The sequence below is a fragment of the Rhineura floridana genome, chromosome 8, assembly GCF_030035675.1.
Source record: "Rhineura floridana isolate rRhiFlo1 chromosome 8, rRhiFlo1.hap2, whole genome shotgun sequence".
Taxonomy (NCBI): domain Eukaryota; kingdom Metazoa; phylum Chordata; class Lepidosauria; order Squamata; family Rhineuridae; genus Rhineura; species Rhineura floridana.
Genome location: NC_084487.1, coordinates 108,133,296 through 108,158,575, shown reverse-complemented (window position 1 = coordinate 108,158,575; position 25,280 = coordinate 108,133,296). Strand labels below are relative to the sequence as shown.

The following is a 25,280-nucleotide window of genomic DNA, read 5'->3' as shown; positions in this document are numbered from 1 at the left end:
TTACTAACATGATTTTTAGTAAAATCTTTTTTATTTCAAGAACATTATCATATACGCAATAGCAATTGTAGGTGCTGAGTTATGACTGCAGTGTAGCCAAAACAGCAAAATTGAGAAAGAAGGAGGTATCAGCATGGTCAGAGGAATCCCAAGGATTGCAGAACAGTAAAGGGGAAAAAACCCTGAGGAGGCAACCTGTCCCCCAGAAACCTTCCAATGAGGACTGACCATGCTCAGTAACCACAGAATATTAAGTTGAGGAGGGATGGAAAATTTGGGGAACTTGTGAGGGGGAATGGAATAGAGCAGGAATGGGGAACCTGTGACCTTCCATATGTTGGCTGACTACAACTTCATTCAGCCCTAGCCAGCATGACCAGTGGTCAGGACAGATGGGAATTGTAGTCTGATGACATCTGGAGAGCCGTAGGTTCCCCATTCCTGGAACAGTGTATCCTGAAAGAAGGCTGACTGGAACACTAGCAGGAGCACCTCACATTGCAACATTTTGTTGCACTTCCCACTTGTGTTAATAAGAGGTTGTGTTGTATTACATCATTATTATATAATATAAGGGACACTTTAAATGCAATGCATGGGAAGTACTGGACACGGACAAGATATCTACTCTGCTAACCATGGTATCCCTGATATCCAAATCTAAATATAAGCAGATTTTTATATAAAGTGGATCCTTTTCTTTTTCAAAGTAGACTCTATGAAGTAGGAATACAAACACCTACATAGTTGTGAGACCTCCTCTGCTAAGGCTTCTGTACTTACTCCTTTGTGTGCTAATTTTTTTTAATAATCTAAACCCCTTCTGTTACCTTTATAGGAATTTTTTTTCCGCATGCAAAACTCTTAAGAACATTAGAAGAGCCTGCTGGATCATGCCAATGACCCATCTAGTCCAGCATCCTCTTTTCATAGTGGCCAACTGGATGCCTATGAAAAGACCACAAGCAGGGTCTAAGTGCAGCACCACTCTCTCCTCTTGCGATTTCCAGCAAGTGGTATTTGGAAGCATCCTGCCTCCGACTATGGAGAGAGCATAGCCATCTTGGCTAGTAGCCATTGATAGCCTTATCTTCTATGAATTTGCCTAATCCTCTTTTAAAGCCATCCAAGGTGATGGCCATCACCGTGGGAGTGAATTCCATAGTTTCACTATGCACTCATGAATAAGTACTTAGTTTTATGTGTCCTAATATTCCAACATTTAGCTTTATTCAATGTCCATGAGTTCTAGTGTCATATGAGAGGGAGAAAAATTTTCTCTACCCACTTTCTCCACATCATGCATAACTTTACACACATCTTATCATGTCACCTCTTATCATGTCACCTCTTACTTGCCTTTTCTCTAAACTAAAAAGCCCCAAATGCTGCAACCTTTTCTCATAGGGGATTTGGTCCATCCCCTTTATCATTTTGGTTGTTCTTTTCTGAACCTTTTCCAACTCTACAATATCTTTTTTGAGGTGAGGTGACCAGAACTGTACAGAGTATTCCAAATGTGGTTGCATCATAGATTTGTGATATCAGCAGTTTTGTTTTCAGTTTCTTTCCTAATAATCCCTAGTCTGAAGGTTGCCTTTTTCACAGCTGCCACACACTGGGTCGCCAGCTTCACTGAGCTATCCATGGCAACCCCGACTTCTTGTTCCTGGTCAGTCACCACTAGTTCAGATTCCATGAGCATATATGTGAAATTAAGATTTTGTCACAAAATGCATCACTTTACATTTGTTTACATTGAATTCCATTTGCCATTTTATAGCCCATTCACTCCGTTTGGAGAGGTCCTTTTGGAGCTCTTTGCAATCCCTTTTTGTTTTAACCCTTAACAATTTAATACCATCAGCAAACTTGGCCACCTCACTGCTCACCTCTAACTGTAGATTGTGTATGAACAGGTTAAAAAGCACAGGTCCCAATACCAAGCCTTGGAAGACTCTATTTTCTATATCTGTCCATTTGGAGAACTGTCCATTTATTTGTATTCTCTGCATTCAGTTTCCTAACCAGTTCTTGATCCACAAGAGGACTTCTCCTCTTATTCCATAAGTGCTGTGCTTACTCAGGAGTCTTTGGTGACTCCTTTTCAAAAGCTTGAGTCCTGCTGGACTCATAAGGTAAAAGATCTTGTGATATTGGTCCCAGGATATGGCATGAAGGCATATGAAGCTGCCACCTTGCTGAAGCTAAGTAGTTCTGAGTATGGTCAGTGCCTAGATCAGCCTTTCCCAACCAGTGTGCCTCCAGATGTTGTTGGACTCCCATCAGCCTCAGCCAGCATTGCCAATGGTCAGGAAAGATGGGAATTGTAGTCCAACAACACCTGGAGGCACACTGGTTGGGAAAGGCTGGCCTAGATTTGCGACCACAGGGAACCACAGGTATATCTCTTTGGGTTCCATGATGGAAGAAGGATAGAATATAAATGTTAAAAAATTAAAAAATTGAAAATATTTTACAAAGGTCACTTTCAGTCTGGCATTGCAGTTTGCACTTGCTGTATAGGAAATAGTCCTGGAAAAGATCAGGTGTGCTGATTCTAGGCAGGAAAAGGATGTGAGTTAAAGCACACTACCTGTATTGCTGCAGGATGGGCTCAGTGATTGACATGTTCAGTCTCCTGCACATGACCTCAATAGTTAAGATTGCTTTTCCATCTCCTTCCCTACTGTATTACTTTTACCTGTTGTTCGGTAGGAAATTCTCATTTGCTGCAATGTGCAACAGTTTTAAAGCTGTGGAGTTTGGAAACAATATTTGCAACCAAGGACTTGCTACTTGTAGTTTAACCTTTTTGTTAGGAAACCCCTCTTTCATTTGTCAATAGAAATGAAACTTCTGTAAATACTCATTACACCAAATACAAGATGTTCTGTATGTGTAACACTTCTGCTGTTCTTGAAACTTAATTGCAAGTTGTGTCTTAAGTTAGATAAGTATTTCAAAAGTTTTCCTTTGACAGACTACTCCTAGAAGTGTGATGAAATCCTAATTGTTTGTATTCTTATGCAACTCTGTTAAATGATCAACTAGGCTAAATACTTTGTTGCAATAATTAGATAAAATGTGGTGCAACAGCTCACTACAAACCCTACCTGTCCATGCATATCACCATCATGTTTAAGAAATAATTACAGTCCCTTATACTGCAGTTTTGTACATAGCTAAAAGAGAAGGTCTACAATTTGAGGGTGCCTTGCGTCCTGCCTGCCCAGGTGATCTCTGTGGCCTGGAGTGCCTTCCATCGCTGAAAATGGGTGCTGCTATGATGCCTTTTAGAAAGGAGTTTATCCATGCTATGGTAACCTCCAGATTAGACTACTATGATGTGTTACATGTGGGATTGCCTTTTGAAGATTATTTAGAAACTGCAATTCAAAATATGGCTTCTAGGCCATTAACTTAGACCAGACATTGAGAGACCATTTTGCCAATGCTTAACCAGCTCCACAGGTTGCCTTTCTGGGCACAAATCAAAAGTGTTGGTGGTTACCTCTTTAAAGCCTTTCATGGCTTGGGACATGGGTACCTCAAAGATTACTTATTCTAACATGTGTCTGCCCACACACTTAGGTCATCTTTAGATCCCCTTCAGATGGCCTGTTGCCTGAAGCTGTGGCAACTGGAGAAGGGCCTTCTGGGTTCTGGCACCCTGCTTACGTAATTGTTGTCTTTTCAGTATTGGACAAAGATCTTTTTATTTTAATTATTTTTTCAGGCTACTAATCTATGACAGAAATGTTTTTTCATGGCTTCTGATTTTATCCTGGTGTTGATCTGTTTTTGTTGTATTAGATTTTATTTTGTGAAAGTATTTTTTACATTGAAAGGCAAGTTATAAATCGATAAGGTAAATAAATCTATTGGATGTTAGAAAATATAGGTCTTTTCAGACAAATTCTCTAACATTTTGCATCTAATGATACATCTCTAAACCCCATGTCAGAGCTAAATCATACACTTTTCCTACAACGAAAAGAGGCAACTATATGGCTCCTTTGTGTATACTCAAGCAATTTTGTGGATTTATAGAGATTCCATGTGACATATTGACAGCATTCATATGTCACTTTCAACCATGGTTAAGCTTAGCTATGGCTTAAAGATGATCACAAAAAATGCTGGTGAAAATCATGGCTGCTTCGCTCCTCCCTCACTCCTGTTGTGTTGCTGGGAGCCAAGCCATGAATTGGCTTAGCATTATGTCCAAACCTGGGTTCATGGCTTATTTCCCCAAGCAAACCATGAGTGGTAACAAACGTTTGTTCTTGGCTTACTGCTCCTGGTTTGTTCAGAGAAAACAAGCAACAAACGGGTTTGGATGTAAAGCTAAGCCAAACCATCGCTTGTCCCCTGGCAGGAACAGGTGAAGAGCAAAGCGGCCATGATTTTCAACCTGTGCAACAGCGTGTTCACCTACAAACTATACTTAACTATGATTTTAAAGTGATGAGTGAACCAGGCATTGTGGTAACATGAAAGCAAAGAGAAAGTTGACCTTAAAAGGTCAACTTATTATGTTCCTTATAGCTGAAGTATTCTAGCTTAATATATGTTTGCTTGGCTGTGTACATTACTTTTCTTTTTGTTAAAACTGCTAAACAGAGTATGCAGTGGCTGTCTCTAGTTTCTTTTTTGTATATAAGTCCAGTATTTGCCAAAGTCCATATCCTACTTACCCTTTTCCCAACAGCTTTCTTTCACAGTACAGATGGTTTGCAGTAGGTGAAACACAGGTAGGACTACAGTGCCAGTAGCAGAAACCACTTCAAGGCCTTGCTGGTTATAGCGTCAATAACTTCTGAAATGTGTCATTCTGAGAGTAGCCCCTTTCTGAATATTTTTTGGATCTGCTTCTGTATGAGACAAGTTTTTTGCTGTACTGTGCCCTAGAAGATCACAAAGAATGTTTTGATGCTCTGTGATGATACTTGGCTTCAGTATCACCTTTCACAATCAGCTGCTTTAAAGACAATGAGAGCATATTTAATTGTACTTTTTTGCTGCTGCGTTTGAAAGATTTTGCTCCTGTATTGTGACCAAAAAAATGTTATAACCTGATCCTTAGGTTTCAGAAGAGCCTTTCTGTTCTTTATCTAATTAGGTCACAGATATTCCACTAGATTCCTCGACTAATATTTTGTCATTAACATATTTGTGATGTTAACATACGAACAATACTTGGTATGTCTATTTAATGTCATCATTGAAGTGAACTCTGTCACACCTTATAAAGATTTTAGCATTAAATTACCTATAACTTAACATTTTGGTTTTAAAATAAATACTTTAAAATTTTAATATTAAATTTTGTTCCTTTTAGTGGCTTACAGATGTGCTTTTATGTAGTCATGCTGTATTTTAACAGTTCCGGTTAGATGAAATATTTGTATGGTTAGGTGCAGTTATTAATCTTGCTAGTCATGGATGGATAATAAGCAAAAACAGGGTGAAATAATTTGAACTCCATATGGCAATCATTTCCACCTCTGTTATTGGATGACTCAATATTACATGGACTTGCATAGAACAACCTCTCAGTCTTTTTACAGATTCAAACCCTCAAATAAATAATGGGGACAAGAAAGTTATAATTGCTAGCATAGTATTTGGAAGCTTTATCCATTTTTGGAGAGTTGTAAACGTATGTCAATTGAATAGTAATTGTTTCTGGAAGTTTTATTTGTTTTTTATTTATTGAACAAAACATATATTGCTTGATTATAATAAAATCTGTAAGCAGTTTACAAAAATATTTAAAATTATCAATAAAAAGTTTTAAAAGTAATTAAAATATTTAAAAGATGAGATTAAAACACATCAACACCTATGTGTCTGTTTTGACTAAACAAAAATGTTTTAAGCAGACACCAAAAAGAGTACAGCAAAGGCATCTGCCTGATGTTAGTAGGCAGAGAGTTCCAAAGTGTAGATGCTGCCACACTTAAAATATCAGTTGTGGAACCAGTATTATGTGGCACCTGTAATGATGCCTGTTCCACAGATCAAAGTTCTTGAGTGGGCACATATGGGGTAAGGCAGTCCTGCAAGTAAATTGGTCCCAAGCTGTTAAGGGCTTCATACACCAACAGTAACACCTTGATGTTCGCCCAGTAACAAATCGTCAACCAGTGCATATATCTGAGCAGAGGTGTTATATGTACTCCGGTCAGCAATCATGCTGCAGCATTCTGCACTAACTGCAGTTTCTGGGTCAAGTGCAAGAGAAGCCCCACATAGAGTGCATTATAGTAATCCAGTCTTGAAGTCACCAGTGCCTGAACTACTGTGTGCAAGCTCTCTTGGTCCAGGAACAGTCGCAGCTGTCATATCAAACACAGCTGGTAAAAGGTACTTCTAGCCACTGAGGCTACCTGGCCCTCCAGTGACAAAGCTTGATCCAGGAGCACCACCAGACAGCATTTGCTCCCTTTGGGGAAGTGCAGTTACATCCTGGGTAACCAGATGACCAATTTCATGGACACTGAACTACTCACTACAGTGCCTCTGTCTTGCCAGGATTCAAGCAGAGGTTATTGGATTCACTCTACAGAAGCAGGGACCCAGTCATTTCTTAACACAGGAACTCTTTTCATCAAAATAGCATTGATTATGTAATGAAATAAGATGCATCACTGTTTGGAATAAGAATAATGAATGTGATGTTTTTGAATATTTGAACAATGACAGCCCTGAAAACGTTGCTGATTTGCTAACTTTCAGAAGCATAACAGATTTCTGGTATTAGTGTTCATATTCAGGTAGAATGGTGTGGACTAGTGCAAGCACAGTAGTACCAAGCACAATGTTTCTGATCTATATCATTTTCTCTATAATGAAGATTCCAGAATGTAGCTTGATTTGTGTGTAATGTTAAAAGTTTAAATCAGGGATACAGAACCACTTTTGGCTCGAGGGCCAGACCCAGAAGAGGCCAACCCTCCATGGGCCATTTTGCAACAGGTGTGTGGAGCTGCCCACCTGTCATTTGCCTGATGACATATGATATTAAGCTCACAAAAGATGGGCATGGTTTGCCCAAAATGGACTTGTAGGCCAATTCCAGAGGTTGCCCACCACTGGTTTAAGCCATAGTTAAAAATAAACTATTAACATGAATAAGCACTGTGTTCAAACAAACTATGAGCAGGAGTCAAATCAAATCATTAACATGATTTATAAAGTTAGTCCCTTCTTTACAAAATTTAACACTGCTCATGATCCAGCTAAAGTTTCTCCTATCTGTCTCTGTTTCAGCATGCTTAATTATCCAATGGAAATCAACAGAAATTAGTAACATTTAACTTTGACTGGATCAAATCAATTTTTAATGATAAAGTCTGTTCAGCTTATTTACCTTCACTTTTATTTTGAACTATGCTAATATTCTCTATACAGCAACACTTGTTCAGTTTTAACAAGAGTTACCGAAAGTTGTTGATGTTTCCAAGGTACAAGCTTATAATTTGAAACACTCTGATGGTTAGCAATGATTAATTGATATTTTGCTGTGAAAAGATTGGGCTTACAGTGGTTATTTTTCTTTCTTTCAGTTACTGTAATGGGTGCATGCTGGATCCAATTTGTGGCTTTTGCTACAAACTAAACAAGTCAAGTGTTGTGGAGTCCTCCTGTGTTCCTGTTAATAGGAAGTCTACAATGGAAGCAGCCTGGGGCAGGTATGTTGCTTTTCTTTACTTAATTTTATAAAAAGGCCTTAATATTCTTCTATAGGAAGTAATGCTGTTACATTAGTCTTGAAAATGGTATTTTGTCATTATAATAATAATGTGCACCAGGGGTTCTCACTTGTCAGAAAACCTCCACTTTGCTTCCATTTTTCCCCTTTCTGAGAAAATAAAAACACTGTAGGATGGAATCATTTGTGAGTGCTGACTTAAAGGTCACATCACACTTTCTTTCAGAACATCAGTGGCAAAGACAAAAACAAGCCTTAATAACTATTGTGCCAAGACCCAAGAGCAACTCTGGATTTTTTTTTTTAATGGAGATCAGATTGATGAGGTGACAGAAGCACAAATAATTGGAGTTAACACAGTGCTATAACAGTAAATATTGTTACATGCACCCCAGTCTCTGAGCACTGAAAGCTGTCAGGGATCCCAGTCCATTCTTTTGGGTTGGTTTCCTTGGAATGAAGGGACTAGAGACTGGTGGGATTTTCTGTGATATAAGGACTATTTTACACATATATACAGGCTGGGCATAAGATGGAAGGATAACAGAAATAGCATAGATCCTGTTCCCCTATTAGGAGTTTTTTGTTTGTTTTTGTTTTGCCAGGGGCAGGGGACCAAAGCCAAGCATCTGTGTTTTTTCCAGTCCAGTTTCAAGACTGCCAGTCCCTTTTGTACACTGTCACCCACAGGTGCTTGATGACATCCCCTCCAACCAGAAGAGGGAAAAGAAAGAAATGCCCCCATCAGGAAGGATCTCCAATGTGACAACAAGGCACCTGCACTAGCCAATTTCTTTAATTAGGGAGACACACATTCTTTGAACAAAATGGAATGTGCCTGGCTATTTACTTAACAAAAGAAACTAATTTGACCATTGGAGATGGGGGCACAATTTTCCTGTTTGTCAGACACTTATCTTGTAACTATAGAATCTCAGGGCTAGAAGGGAGCCTGAGAGGGCATCCAGCCCAGCCTCAATCCTATATTAAAATGTATATATCTAGCGCCATGTCACAAAGTAAGGGGAAAGTCTAGAATCAACAGTAGAGGTGTTCTACTTGAAGGTGAGTGAAAAACAAATATCCACTCACAACAATGTGAAAGATTATATAACATTTTATGACATGCATGTCCTATTGGCCTGCTGATACTTCTCAGCTTTTTAGTATTTCTGTGTGATGCATCAAATTGCACAGCTGTCAGAATGACTGACTTAATTCCACACTCCCCAGAATAGTTTATCACTGGAGTTCATACAAATCTAGTCATGGTTGTCAGAAGTAATTGGCTGTTTGTTAATGAATAACACACTCTCTTCACACCATTAGTCCTTTAATGTGTGCACATCATTGTTTATAAAAGTTGCTAAATTAGTGCTAGCTAGAAGCTCAGACTCTTGCATCATATCAGTGTATAACATCTTTGAATTCTAGAGGAAAATTAAGAATTTGGCCTCTCTCACTTCCTGTATTACCTTTCCTTTTTGAAACATACTTACGTCTTCCGTTCCTTTTTTCTTTTGCTTCCTCAAAAGACAAAGCTGTTAAGAAATGTAACTATTTAAAAAAACTGAAATATTTTCATTGTTTTCATAAGTCTCATTTTCCCAGGAAGGATTAAATAATTATTTATTAATCTGGGGTGGCATTAAATGCTAGTCCTACTCTGGGTAGACCCATTGAGGTTAATGGACTTGACTAACTTAGGTTCATTAATTTCAACATGTCTATTCTGAGTAGGACTTAACTGAATACGACCCCTATTTTTAACTTTGCATCCTGAAATAATTAAGAGCACTCTAAAAACAATCCCTTTAATGAAAGGGTCTACTGACTGCAATAGCAGCAAAGCTTCAGAGTTGTTGTTAAGTATGTTAGGACTAGTCTGTTAAAATGCAAAATTTAAGAATAGTTAAGTTAGGTAATGGTAACTGTATAGCATACTAGCAAAACTAATGCACCAATGAATTGCACTAACTTTTAAAAATGTCATTCAGGGTAAAACACAATCGAGCTGATAGTTTATTCATGTGGCAAGAACTTAGTTCTGTCATCTGGAAGCTTTACATTCACCTTCCAACACTAAAACAGTTGAAATATTTCAAGACAAAAATCAGCATCAAGTATGATTAATGTAATCATTGTTCTTCTGACAAACATGTCTCTGTGCTCTTCTATTCTTGTGCTGTTGATTACAGCTGTTATTAGTTGTTCTTAATGATGGCTAATGACTGAAATAGCGTTTAGAATAATAGGACATTAAAACAAGGGTATGTGCAGTACACTTCTGTTAAGAAGACCTTTCACAATGGTGAGAGAGTATAAAAGACCAGCATACAATACTGTTGCTTGCCTGCAAAATATGCCTTCTTGGCAATCCAATAAAGAATGAGCCTTGTAACACAAGAATAAAGGAATATTGCTTTGGAAGAATAATACAGAAAACTGTAAAGGAAACCCTACTGGAGAAGAGTGTATTCTGTATGGACTAAAATTGAAGTCGTGGTTGGAATTAACTGCATTGTTAATTAACATGCTTGCTTAAGTCAGAAAATTAGTAATACTTTATATTTAAGTCCCATCCAAACTGGGTAAATGTTTGTAAACCTAATCCTAAAGCTACTTGGCAACCTAATTAGCCATTCCAGTATCCATGGGAGGTGCTATTCACTACTTAATAGTTTGTTTTCTTCAGCCTACAGTTTTTGCACTTCAAACGTGTGAACTTGCTGCTTTTGATATACTTTAGATTCAGTTTGCTAGGTATATCACGAGTGGTTGCAGTTTAGTTTTTTCCATTCAGCAGTACAGTTAAGGTAACTAGCTGCAAACCTTTATGGGGAACAGGACGACAGACGTGTTCAGAATGCACACCCCTGCACAAACTGCACTTTCCAGGATTCTTTAGGGGAATCTGTGACTGTTTAAAGTGGAATAATAGTGCAAAAAATGTATGGTGTGAATGTGCTCTTAGTGTCTTTGGATGAGCTATGATATTCTGGGGTGTTGGCTGTTCGTGAACATCTTCTTCGTTGCTGTCAGGATGATTGGAATTTCTGAAGGCTGCAGAGCACAGCTCTTAGTCTGTTAATGCTAGATTCACCATCTGGTATGGATACAGCAGCAAATATGTGGAACTGATTAAAATGACACCATTGTGCCCTCTACTGCAGTCCAACTGCCCTAGTCACTTGCTTAGTGTCATAAATTGTATGGAAGCTGGAGATAGTTAAAAAGCAGACAATATTTCCCTGTCCTATGCTGATGACAGACAAGATGTGTCAACTAGTTGTGACAGTAAAACATCTTCATGTACATTACATTCAGAATTACTTAACAAAATGTACACAATGCACTATAAAACTAGTTAAGAACAGTGGCCAAGTTGCACATCATAGTAAACCATTGAATTCTCTGGAAGCTCTCCTAGCTCTAGAGGGAGCAACAAACCATGTTTGCACATCACAGTAAACCATAGAATTCTATGAAAGCTCCCCTAGCACTAGAGGGAGCAACAAACCATGATCCCTGGGTTAGTGTTGCATCCAACCCAGGGATCATAGTTTGTTTCACTGCAAGCAAACCACAGTTGATAAGCTAAGAACAAACCTTGTCTTAAAATCATGGTTTCTTTAGAGAAAACAAATCACAAACACCCATTTCAATGTAACTCTAAGCATTTTTTGTTTTTGTTTTTGGGCTAATGCAAGGGTGGAACAAACTAGGAATCATCTGTATGGTCACAGTAAACCATTAAGTATAGTTTGGCTATGTTCACACATCATAGTAATGTCTGCAGGCTTCCCATAGGTAACTGGTTGGCCACTGGGAACAGGATGCTGGACTTGGGTCTGATCCAGCAGAGTTCTTATGTGGTGCACAAGCATATCAGCAGATTTTCCTTTTGCATCTGGTTACTTATGTGCATTAAACAGCTTATTAGCCTACTTTCTAGAGCTGTTAAAAACTTACAAAGGAGTTGCCATTTGTAATGAATGAATAGACCCTATAATGAAATATGCACGAGCAGCATAATTTGTGAGTTGGGTACTTACACAATTGTCAGTTTTGATTTACAAAGAATACATGTTACCAGGCTCCCCGTTCATGTAGGTAAGAAGTATTGCCATGCTGGGTCAGACTAACATCCATCCAATCATAATTATTTCCAGAAGTAGGCAACTGGTAATCAGAGGCAGAACATGTAGATTCCATTGTATAGCCATCATAATTTTTAATCTGTTTTTAAATCAGCTAAGTGTTGCATCCGAGGTATTCTGTCTTAATTTTGAGCTTAAAAGAGGCATGGAGAGAAACCTCCAGTTTTTTATGGCACTTTTGACACTTCTTGTTCCTGCTGCTTCCTGGATCCATCATAAGAGAATGTAAGAAGAGCCCTGCCTGTCTACTCGATCATCCTTTTCCCACAATGGCCAGACAGATGCCTATGAGAAGAAGCCCATAAGCAGGACATGAAGGCAGTAGCCTCTCCACCTGTTGTTCTCTAGTGAGTGGTATTCAGAGGCTACTGATCTTGGAAAGAACACATATAGTTATCAGGACTAGTAGCCATTGATGGCTTTATCCTCCATGAATCTATCAAATCTCCTTTTAAAGCCATCTGTGTTGGTGGCCATCACCACATTGCTTGTGAAAATTGTGGGCTTATACACACATTCTTGCACCATCTCTTTGGGAATGCATATCCCACTGAAAGCCAAGGACAGCATGAGCATTTAGATATGTGTATGTTTTTAATGCCCATAGTTCTTAAAAGCAAGGATAGGAATGACACTCCAGATATCTGACACCGTGGGATACAAAACTCTAGACAAAAAGGGAATGGGTTTTGCACATCTCTGCTGAGTAGTTTGTGCTTATCCTAAATCAATCTAAGTTAGTAGTTGTTGCCATATCTTATTCCGTATGTGCTATGGAGAGGTACTTGCTTTTGTCTAATCCAATCTGAATCTAATTGTCCTGAATCTAATCTGTCCTCAGTCAGCTCTGTTAGGGGCCCCCGAGTTCTGTACTGTATGAGAGGGAGCTGAATGTCTTTGTATGTACTTTCCGTGCTAACAATTTGATAATGCTTTCATGGTTCCTCTTCCTATTATTATTATTACTATTATTTAGATTTGTATCCTGTCCTTCCTCGCAGTAGGAGGAAGACCACTGGGTTAAACAGACTTTAAAATATATTACAACAAAATATCCTTAAAAACATATTAAAACAAAACATCTTTAAAAACACCTTTTTTTAAAAAAGCTTTAAAAACACCTTTTAAAAAGCTTTAAAAACATATTAAAAAGCAATTCCAACACAGACGCAGACTGGGATAAGGTCTCTACTTTCAGATCAGCTAGATGTTCTTAGGACCAAGCTAGATGTTAGTTTAACTGTGGGATTAGCAACCACATCGTGGGTTTTTAAAAATGAATACTAATTGCAAAAGGCCCCAGTTTTCATTGGGACTGCATCATTTAGGGATGGAAAGCTTAGCTACATTCCTGACAAAAATCCCCTCCCTCCACATGCAGCAGTTCGCTTTAAAGAAGCAGCTCTAGTGCCAATGGGAAATTCTTTCCGTATGGATATTGCTAATTATTGAAATTACAACTGAGGAGGGAAGGGTTAAATGTAATTGGAAATATTCTAAAGTATCAAGTATAAAGAATATATATTGTTTCTTAATATATTGTGGCAGTTTCACTTACAAACACCCTTTCTGAAAAGCACAAGATGAGCAATAGGCACAGCTCTGTTTTAACTTCAAGACTTGTGTTTCCACTTTGTCAGTAATGTAGATGGGAAAGGCAGTGACCTTCCCTGTTACTCCTTCTCCATCCAGAGAGTGTGTTCACTTATATGAATGAAGTTTGATCTGTGGAACTGTCTCGCTCTTTTCTGAAACATACCCAGGAATACCAGACTCAAAAGCTTGCCTTTGCCTATAGCCACAATCCCCTTCTTCATGATTCTTCATGAACTGAACTTGGTAAAGATAGTGAACTCCTGAGCTTGGCTTTGATGCTGCCTTAGGTATTTCAGTTTTCGATGCCATCTGAAAAACAAACTTGCCAATCCTTTAAGTTTAGGAAAGGACAGAGAGAAAATAAATACTATAGGGTGTGTGTGTTAACACCTCCTTGAGAGTCCTTCCTTCTAGTCTTGTTCCTGGCTTGTAGACTTTCCTTCCTGATGGACAATCAAGGGAAAACCTTTAATGGCTGCTATATAGAGGACAACCTAAGCAATTGTAAACTAATTGTGGACAGCAATTGAATTTTTTTTTTACTGGTGGTGGTTTTGATTTTTCTGTCCAAAAACCCTGAAAAGGCCTCATGCTGAGCTGCAGATATTGGGAAAATCAGAAAATCAGGCCTGAGTTACAGTCTAGGTTTCATAGAATCATGGAGTTGGAAGGGGCCTATAAGGACATCAAGTCTAACCCCCTGCTTAATGCAATCCAGATTAAAGCATATCCAACAGGTGCCTCTCTAGCTGCCTCTTGAATGCCTCCAGTGCTGGATAGCCTACCACCTCCCTAGGTAATTGGTTCCATTGTCATACTGCTCTAACAGAAAGTTTTTTCTGATGTTCAGTTAAAATCTGGCTTCCTGTAACTTGAACCCATTATTCCATGTCCTGCACTCCAGGATGATTGAGAAGAGATCCTGGCCATCCTCTGTGTGGCAACCTCTCAAGTACTTGGAGAGTGCTATCATATCTCCCATCAGTCTTCTCAAGGCTAAACGTGCCTAGGTCTTTCCGTCTCTCCTTATAGGGGTTTGTTTCCAGTCCCCTGATCATCCTTGTTGCCCTCCTCTGAACCCATTCATTTGTCTTCTTAAAGTGTGGTGTCCAGAAGTGGACACAGTACTCAAGATGAGGCCTAACCAGTGCTGAATAGAAGGGAACCAATACTTCACATGATTTGGAAACTTTTGTTAATGCAGCCTAAAATAGCATTTGCCTTTTTGCAGCCACATTACATATTCAGCTTGTGATCAATAACAGTCCCAAGATTCTTCTCGTATGTAGTATTGCTGAGCCAAGTATGCCCCATCTTATGACCGTGCATTTGTTTTCTTTTTCCTAGGTGTAGAACTTTGCACATATCGCTGTTAAATTTCATTCTGTTGTGCAGCCCAATGCTCCAGTCTATGAAGGTGCCTTTGAACTTTGTTTCTGTCTTCCAAGCTATTAGCTATCCCTCCAATTTTGTATCATCTGCAATTTTGATAAGCATTCCCTTCTCATCCAAGTCATTAATAAAAGTGTTGAAAACCACTTGGCTCAGAACTGATCCCTGCGGTATCCCTCTCATTACCTCACCGCAGTTTGAGAAGGAACCATTGATAAGCAGTCTTTGAGTACAATTCTGTAGCTGACTGTGGATCCTCCTGAGAGTTGTTCCATCCAGCCCACATTTAGCTAGCTTGCTAATCAGAATATTTATTTATTTATTTATTTGATTTATATCCCGTCCTTCCTCCCAGCAGATGCCCATGGGGCATTTTGTTGAAACCTTTGCTGAAGTCGAGACATATTATGTGCATAGCATTCCCACAGTCTACCAGGGAGGTTACCCAATCAAAACATGAAATAAGATTATTCTGACAGGATTTGTTGTTGATAAATCCATGTCGGCTTCTAGTAATCACTGCATGGTTTTCAAGATGCTTACAGATTGACCTCTGCTCCAGAATTTTCCCAGGGATTGATGTCAGGCTGGTCTGTAGTTCCCAGGATCCTTTTTGCCCTTTTTGAAGATAGGGACAGTGTTAGCCTTCCTCCAGTCATCCAGCACTTCACCCATCCTCCATGATTTCACAAAGATAATAGACAGTGGTTCTGAGAGTTCTTCAGCCAGTTCCTTCAATACTCTAGGATGCAGTTCATTGGGCCCTGGAGATTTGAACTCATTCAAAGTGATTAGGTATTCCTTGATGATTTGTCTATCAATCTCAAGCTGCAATTCTGCACCTTCATGTTTCCCAGGAAGGTCATAGACCCTCTTGTGGGAGAAGACTGAGCCAAAGTAGGAACTGAGCACTTCTGCCTTTTTTTTTGGTCATGTGTTATCATTTTGCCATCTTCACTGTGTAGCTGTACCACCAGTTCTTTTCTCTGTCTTCTCTGTTACTATGGATGTACCTGAAGAAAGCTTTTTTATTGCTTTTGGCATCTCTCACTAACCTCAGCTCATTCTCAGCTTTAGCCCTCCTGACACCATCCCTGCAATTCCCTGCTACCCATCTGTACTCTTCCTTTGTGGTCTGGCCTTCCTTCCAGTTCCTGTATGTATCCTTTTTTGTTTTCATGTCATCTCTAAGCTTCTTCTGCTTCTTCCCCCTTTTCCCCTGACAGAATTGTTTGCCATTGTACATTTAGAATTTCCTCTTAGAGACTCCCCACCCATGTTGAATACCTTTTCTCATTACAGTTGCCACTTCATCCACCAAGTCATCTCTGTCAGTTAGAATCAAGTCAAGGAAAGCTGATCCTCTACTTGCTTCCTCCACTTTCTGTTGGAGAAAGTTATCTCCAACACAAGCCAGGAATTTCTTGGAGGGGCTGTGTTTGTCAGAATTTGTTTCCCAACAGCTATCGGAGTAATTGAAGTCCGCCATTACTACTACTCTGTTCAGTAGTATGCATGTGCATACCGTGGACTTCGAAAAAGACAAATAATTGGGTGTTAGAACAAATGAAACCAGAACTATCACTAAATGCTAAAATAATGAAACTGAGGTTATCATACTTTGGACACATAATGAGAAGACATGATTCACTAGAAAAAACAATAATGCTAGGAAAAACAAGGGAGTAGAAAAAGAGGCCAAACAAGAGATGGAATGATTCCATAAAGGAAGCCACAGACCTGAACTTACAAGATCTGAACAGGGTGGTTCACAACAGATGCTTATTGGAGGTCACTGATTCATAGGGTCGCCATAAGTCGTAATCGAATTGAAGGCACATAACAACAACAAATTACTACTACATCATGCCCCCTCGAAACATTAGCAGTTTGTTTTGCAAAAGTTTCATCCTCATCTTCTCTTTGTTTGGGTGGTCACTAGTAGACTCCAACCACCATGTTCCTTTTATTCCTTGCCCCATTTATTTTAATCCAGATACTCTTAGTGGAGCTACCAAGCTCATTCTCCTGTATTTCTGTGCAGGGATATATATTTTTAACATATAGCGCAACTCCACCTCCCTTTATTCCTTCTGTTCTTTTTATACAAGTTGTATCCTTCAATCTCTGTATTCCAGTCATGGGAGTCACACCCACCAAGTTTCAGTTATACCTATCAAGTCGTATTTACTCTCCTGTATTAAGAGTTTAAGTTTGTCCTGTTTGTTTCCCATACTCTGGGCATTAGTATACAGACATTGAAGACCATGTGATTTATACCCTGGCTTCCTTCCTATATTTTTATGAAGACTATTACTGGGGCCCATTACATCTGTTCCCTCAGTTCCTCTTGCTGTGCACAAGCCTTTTTTAGTTGTTACCTCCAAATTTAAGTCTCCCTTCCCCTTAGGATTCAGTTTAAAGCTCTCCTGATTAATTTCTCCATGCTGTGGCCAAACACGTTCTTCCCTGTCCTTGTGAGGTGCAACTCATCACTTGCCAGCAGTCCATCTTCCAGGAAGCGTAGCTCGTGGTTCAAGAATCCAAATCTTTTGCGTCGGCACCACCTTCGTAGCCAGTCATTCACCAGGAGTATTTTTCTTTCCCTTTCCACTCCACTTCTAAGTACCAGAAGGATTGATGAGAAAACTATCTGGGCTCCAAAGTCCTTGAGTTTCCTTCCCAGAACTTCAAAGTCTGACATGATTTCTTCATAGCTCCGCTTGGCAGTATAATTCGTTCTCACATGGAAGAGAAGAAAGAAATCTGTCACTGGGCTTTATGAGTGATGGCAACCCTTCCGTCACATCTCTTATCTGTCCTCCAGGGAGGCCTTGGGTTTCAATTGCACCCAATAGGGAGTCTCCCACCACAACTACTCTTCGCTTCTCCTTGTCGTGGGGCGTAGTTTCATTGCCTCTGCTTGACTGAGCTTCAGCCTCTTGCTGAAGCTGCCAGCCAGCTAACTGTAGTGTACACAGCAATTTTTCTACTTCTCAAAGTCTCTTTTCATCTTTTGCCATCAAGTGCTCAAGAAAAAGAAGGGAAAAATAGCCATTATGATTGTGAGTATAGTGAGTGATTTAAAAGAGTAAAGAGTAACTTAAGGTAGTCATTTTTTCAGAACTCTTTAAGTTATGTCCTTATGCCACCCTTTAGTGATAAGCACCCATTCCATCTCTGCTCATTACAATAACTGCAGAATAAACAAATTCTTACTTCTTATTGCAGGCAAGCAAACAAGCTCCTTCGTTGCTGCCTGGAAAGGGAACACAACTGAAACTACAAAGCAGAGAGGTGGAGTCTAACTCTAGGCCATAATATAAACTTCTAATATTTAACTCTTAACTGTACATGCTGTTTTTTTACAGAATCACTTAAGTAATGATAGGGTGATTGCAATCATGAAAAATCCACCCTCAGTGAGGGGAAAGAATGAGCAGACTTTTGGGAGCTTTTCCAGATGAGGCTTTTGTTGCACACTCACCCTGCTTTGTTCACTGAATTTTTCAAAGGGTCCTATTCTTAAATTGCTGCTGTTCTTAAAACAAGCTATCATTCTTGAAATGGAGGTTTTCATTGTCTGTCATGTCACAAATTAAAAAAAGGCAATTTCCCCGCAAAAAAATCCTGGGACGGTGAAGCACAGCTCTGGGGGATGACGCCCCCTCCCCCTCCCTCGCTAGAGGCTTGGGGGTGTAAACAGTTAGTGTAACTGAGTTGGATTAATTATCTGCAGAGTTGTAGGTCTTTTTATACTGTGATGATTTTGTACTTTTTGTTTTTATATATAACATCATCTGCTCCTATGGTAACTTCAGCCATATTTCACTTATATGGCATCTGTACACTTCAGTAATATATGCTACTTTCTCTTTACATTAAGTCTGCTCCTTTACTTCATGCTTAGAAAACATGTTGTGGGTATGCTATGTTCCCCATTAGTGAAGAGTAAGTTGAAGGATGCATTTGAAAGACTAATCCCGTCTTTTCCCCTCCCCCCCCCATTACTTTGAATAGCTATTCTGGAAGTTGGCTGCACTAGCCCTTTCATAATGTATCCCTTGGGTTGCTTGGAATTTCTGTCAGCTTTTTCAACAGCAACAAAGCTGATTTAAAACCAACCAGCATTCTGTTTATTCCTCTGCAGAGGTTTGCTTAAAAAAAATACAGGTCTGGGGCAGAACATTGCCCAACAAAATGGGGGAGAGGGGAGAAGAATTCCTAATACTCTCACTTGCCAACATTATCAGCACTAATGAAAATGCTCAGAAGCAATAAACTGGGAATGGCTAAAGTATTTATGGGAATTCACAAACAGAGGAAGAAACTAATTAAATGTGATAGTTGGGAAAACAAACTGCCAGCCATTTTGGCTTTCTGATTCTGTGTGACAAGGAATGAAAGGGAATCTGTTAGAACCAAGATCAGCAAAGCAATTGGAAACCATAAAACCAAGGGAACACCTAGTTCCAATCTGAGCTAAGAAAATACAGATCTTTGGCCTTACGCTGCCATTACTTTACAGATGCTGAATGTCATCAGCTTTGGCCCAGCTGGAAGTATGAGAGTAAGAGCCACATACAGTGGAAGAGTGGAAATCTGTGATTGGGTATCCATCTTTCTCTCAAACAACAGAGTTTGCAAGGGTGCACACTGGATCAAGGCCACATGCTGGGGTGAGGGATTAACCCTTTCTCTTGTGCCATTTTTCAAAGGTAAAACCCTCTCTGAAGTTGTTGACCTATTCGGGAAAGCATATGGCTGCTCCCATCACTGCTTAAATCAAAATGGTCAGATCTGATCACAGATCACCACCATCTCATTCAGTTTGGCCCTGAATCACCAGCTGCAGTGTGCTCAAGTGGGATCAGTATCTGAGGCTGGTGAAAAAAGGAATAAGTGAGGTGAGAAGTTGCAATTCCATTTCAATTTTCTCTATGCCTGCCCTTATCTGGGGGAATAACTGAGTATCTTTGCCCATTCACCCTTCGTTCCAAAAATATCTAATCCTGCATACTTGAAGAGTGAAATCTAAGGTTCTTCTAAGGTTGAAGATCTCTGATCAGATATATTGCAGGCTTTTAAAAGCAGCTGTAGGGATAACTGTAGGCTTTCTGTAACAGCATAAATAAACAGAATATTTGGTGGTTATTTTAATTGGGAAAATGGCTGGGAAGGATAAAACCACCCTCCCACAACCCCCATTTGCTTTTAAGAGAAATTAGAGAAGGGAGAGCTTATTGGGAATCTCCCAAGTTCATGTCTAGTTTGGTCATCCTATTTGTATTCCAGGACACTGTAGCCATCAGTGGAGGGGCAGAGGAAAGAATCCTTCGGGGGTTTCCAGCAAGGTTGAGGTAGGGAGGAATGAGTGTGGAGCTTCATTTCCAGCTGCCTTCTGTGTAGTATTTTGAAGTGCTCAGGGTGGGTGGATAGATCTCCCATCTCTCCCCATTCACACCTGCACGGCACCTCTGCTGGAAACCTTCGCAATATATCAACTTCTCATAAGTCCGGAATGGAGAACTTGTGGCACTTCCAAATGTTGTTGGCCTACAACTCGCACCAACTCTAACTATTGGTCATGCTGGCAAGGACTGATGGGAATTAGAAGGCTGCAAGTTGTCCATCGCTGTTATAAGGAAAGGAAGATCCCTGATATCTCCAGTGACGATGCATAGGCAACAGAACGTCCTGCATGCTACATATATGAAGATGAAATTATTTTTGCACAAAGTTATAGGTCTCTACTTGTCTGTATATACAGAAGCCAATTTCTAAAATTATAGCATCCTCTAGCACAGTGTTTCCCAAACTGTTTTTATTTTTTTGTTGCTGGACTACAGTTCCCATACTTCCTGACCATTGGCCATGCTGGCTGGGGCTGATGGGAGTGGTAGTCCAGCAACAACACGGTAAAAAAAGTTTGGGAAACACTGCTCTAGCATATCCAAGAATCAGAACCCCAGATGAAGGAGTTGGGGCTATGTAAAGAGGGGAGGTTTGATTCTTGAGTTGCAGTCTGGGACACAACTAAGAGTGACCAAAATCTGCCCATTGTCCCAGATGCAAGGCTTACCATTAAGTGAAGGACAAAAGCCTGCTTTCCAGCCTTGCCCTTATAAGACAGATTTTAAAGAGGATGCAGTATGCCTCCATGTGCAGAGCATACAGAAATGCACTGCATCCCTCATGGGTCCTTAAGATGTATATGTGCTCCTGCTTTGCACATTGTGACAGTCATGGGCATCTTGCTAATTACAAATGTAAGCTACTCCATGTTTTCATCAGCAGAACAGCTTCATACTGACTATTACGGATACAAACTGACAAACCGATTAGCATATTTATTTATTGTGTTCATAAGAAAACATTGGACTTCACTTTAGTGGGCAGCTGCAGTGCTGCCTGAAAGGAATCTACTAAGCCAATTACAGTATTGTTTGCTTCAAGACACTTCAAACGTGGATAATCAGCCACTATTCATCAGTGTGCACCTGCACAAAAAATACTAACAGCAATACTGAAACGAGCTGCTGTGATGTAAAGATGTTATTCTATTGTCCATAATTTAAAGTGACGTAAATGCAAGAAGCTGGCTGTATAAGGTGGGTCAGAGAAAGAATTAGACTTGTTGAATCTGCTTGTTTCATATGAACATACGAATAGTGTTGCTCTTCAACACAAAGTCAAAAATTGTCTCCATCACCCTTAATTTCTTGCTAATAATGGAGGAATACATAACTTTTTTTACTATGTAAATGCTTATCACAAATGGTCTGGTGGTTAATCCTTTCGTCATCCATCACACTTTGTACAAATCAGATGAGATGACAGATAAAGAGATTGTGGTTGCAATTGGTATGATCTTTATCAGATGTGGGGTTGGGTTTTTTATTGTTTTCTATTCATTTAAGGAAAGGACAACATAAATATTTTAAAGTTCAAGGTGGCTAATAATGTGAGTAATATCAAATACAACCAAAGCAATCCGAAATTAAAACCAACAAAACAGGCAGTGGATAAAAAAGCGGTAAAGGTAAAGGTGTCCCTGCACTTGTAGTGCGAGTTGTTTCCGACTCTTAGGGTGACATCTTGCGACGTTTACTAGGCAGACTGTATATATGGGGTGGGATTGCCAGTTCCTTACCCGGCCTTTCTTTACCCCCCAGCATATGCCGGGTACTCATTTTACCGACTACGGGTGGATGGAAGGCTGAGTGGACCTCGACCCCTTTTACCGGAGATTCGACTTCCTCCTTCCGTTGGAATCGAACTCCGGCCGTGAGCAGAGCTTCAGCTGCATTACCGCCGCTTACCACTCTGCGCCACGGTAGATCAGAGCAAATTAAAAGCAAAAAAAAAAGATTATCCAGACTCTGAAGGAGAGCAATTCCAGGATTAATATTTGGGCACCTGCTTGCATTGCAAGCACCCTTTCTGCCTGTGGCTTTCAAACCTGATAATAGTGAGGCTCCCTAAGTCACAAAACTGACTGACCGTCCCAATCTCCAAGTGATAATGTATCTGCATATGCAATTACATGGGGAAGTAGGAACAGCCATGCATGAACTGGAAGTATATAAAAATGGAAATGGACTGCCTTCAAGTCGATTCTGACTTATGGTGACCCTGTGAATAGGGTTTTCATGAGGCTGAGAGGCAGTGACTGGCCCAAGGTCACACAGTGAGCTTCATGGCTGTGTGGGGATTCGAACCCTGGTCTCCCAGGTCATAGTCCAACACCTTAACCACTACACCACACTGGCTCTGTACTTTATCAGCTGGCATCTGCTGCTGTTGGTAATCCCTGAACAAAGGAAAAGTGACCTTTTTATTATGATTGTAAGTCTGCAACTAGAACTCAGTTAATTTTTTATGTTATACAGCGTTTTGGTTTTTAGGTGCTTAAGAAATGTTGTTATTCTTTCCCAGCATAAGAAACTTGATGATCATGACAGTTTGTCTTCTGGGCACTTAGAATATATGCTTTTTGTTGGGTTCCAGAACACTTGCATATTTGTATGTAAACTTTTATTCCAGTGTCCAGAAGGAATGGGATATGTTTAGCCTACAGAAAAGGTGCAAGGCAGTTTTCTGCTTTAAAAGGATCTCAGAAGAGCAGCAAACAGGAGTCTTGTGGCACCTAAAAGACTCACAAAATTATTATTGCCTATGGTAATGCTGGCAGATTATTACATACGGTTTGATGGACAAGTGGGCTTGACTGCTCATTGGGGCAAATATCACCACTATGTTATGCCACTGCTGAAGGAATTGCACTGGCTGCCAGTTTGCTACTGGGCTAAGATGCTGGTATTGGCGGACAGAGCTCTGTACAGCTTAGGACCACGATTCCTAAAAGATAATCTTATCCCTTATATACCCAACCGATCACTGCTCTTTGCCTGAGAGGACCTCCTGCAGATATCAACTCACCAGGAGGTCTTTTACCTACAGTAACTGGGCCTTTAGTGTGGCGACACCTACCCTTTGGAACTCCCTCCCATGTCAGACATGTGCTGTCTCTATTTTTTTGTTTAGGCACCTATTGAAGGCATTCCTTTTTCAACAAGGCTTCTAAGTAGAAATCTTTATCCCTATCTGTGTCTGTATTGGAATTGAAATTGTTTTTATGTATGTATTTATTTTATTGTTAATCATTTCAAGATGTTTCATGGAAAGCAATTTAAAAAATAAAATAAATAAAATAATTGGTTAGTCTTTTAGGTGCCTCAAAAGATGCTTTCGTGTTTTCAGGGGGAGGGTGCTGCAATAGAATAACAGAGCTACCCCTCTGGAAATCAGAAGAGCAGGACTATTTGCCTCCCTACCCACTAAGGCTGCAATCCAATACATGTCTACTCAGAAGTAAGCTCCATTGGGTTCAATGGAACTTACTCACAGATGAGTGTATATTGGATTGCAGCCTAAAACAGGAAAATAAGCAACAATTTAAAAATACAAGGGACATCATATTTGGGTTAAATATGAGGAAGTTTCTGTCAGTAAGAATAATTCAGCAATGGAACAAGCTGCCTGGGATGTTACAGAATGTCTTCCTCCTCTAGACTTTTTGCATGTACACAGAGTTGATACATCATTTCCTTTTAGACAGAAGGTAATCTTGGTTGTGGTCAACAAAGTCCTACTCAGAGTAGACCCATTGAAATTAATGAACCAAAGTCAGCCATGTTTATTAACTTCAGTGGGCCTGCTCTGAGTAGGATGAGCATTTGAATACCACCCAAGTCAGAGAAGGTTGGTCTACAATCACATGCATTAACTCTATTCTTTCTGCTTGTAGATGTTGATTTTATCTACTTCTTTATCTTTGTTTTATATGGTGGGTATCTTGCAGATGCTCAAATGAGACCAGACTCAAAACTGAAGATATGAATTGGGCATATAACTTCTGCCCTACACCATACTCTTGGACAGCGCTCCTGGGACTTATTTTATACCTCGTTTTCTTTGCACCAGGTAAACGGATTTGATGTATTTACTTTTCTGATGAAAAAAATTGGGCCTATTGAGTTGTTATTCTAGGAAGACATCTCAGTCTGATAGATGTCTTGGACATGTTTGTAGTGCCTGCTTTCCTTTGAGGAGAAAACTGGTTCTACTGCCTTTGTTTAAACGCATTATCTCCTTGGCTGCATGATTGAAAACCCCTGTTCTTTTGAAGGGTAGGAGGGAGTGATCAGGGAGATACTGCTTTCAAATAACTGGTATAACCCAGTTCACTCACTCATTACTTTTCCCCCAGTGAGGAAAATGTCCATGTGAAAGCCTGAGGCTCATACAGGATTGAGAATTCTCCTGGAATGTAACAACTGAACAGATTGACATTCACAATAACTGTTAATATTCTCTTGCTACTCAGACTTTGTTTTATTAAAGCTGTTTATTTTTATAGATATTTTTTCCAGTCTTACATCTGTATTTCCCCCTGTTCCTTTTCTAGTTCCCTATATGTGGTTGCTCATTTTCTTGATTCTAGAAGGCAGTGAAAAACCGAAGGACATTAATACTACCTTCTCCTGTCATTTCTGTGTAATGTTACCCTATTTCATACCACATTCCTTTAATTCAAATAATTTGAAAAAGTCCCACATATCTCCCTTGTTTGTCCTGCCTGTTTCAGCATCCTATGTTTATTCTTGTTAAAACTGTCAGCTCCATATGCCAAGTGTCAGTGTGTTGAATGGTTAGTCTAGTGTTTTAGCATTGTACAAGTGTTTAGCTACTTAAATAATTCTATGTAAACAATAATTCTATACAAACAGTGTCTTTGCCCAAGAGTCTGCTTTCTAAACTATAAGAATATCTGCAACGAAGGTTGGGAATTTCTCCATGTACACAACTGCAAAAACAGGTTGAATTCTACTGTCCTCTTCCCAAAATTA

At 39.7% G+C, this 25,280-nt stretch overlaps 1 protein-coding gene across 6 annotated transcripts in view; it reads left to right on the top strand.

Moving 5' to 3' along the window:
* Positions 1-25,280, top strand: part of SLC2A13 (solute carrier family 2 member 13) — a 218,206-nt gene that overhangs the window by 182,244 nt on the left and 10,682 nt on the right. For 4 of the 6 annotated variants that reach the window (XR_009764481.1, XM_061640334.1, XM_061640337.1 and 1 more), the window contains exons 7-8: positions 7,575-7,700; positions 24,233-24,354. Coding sequence is in view for 5 of the 6 variants with exons in the window: in XM_061640334.1 (XP_061496318.1) it covers positions 7,575-7,700; positions 24,233-24,354 (248 nt within the window). In the remaining variant the exon portion in view is untranslated. Of the gene's footprint in view, positions 1-7,574; positions 7,701-8,325; positions 10,219-24,232; positions 24,355-25,280 lie in introns of those variants that run through there. The other 2 variants (XM_061640339.1, XM_061640338.1) reach the window with 2 other exon arrangements.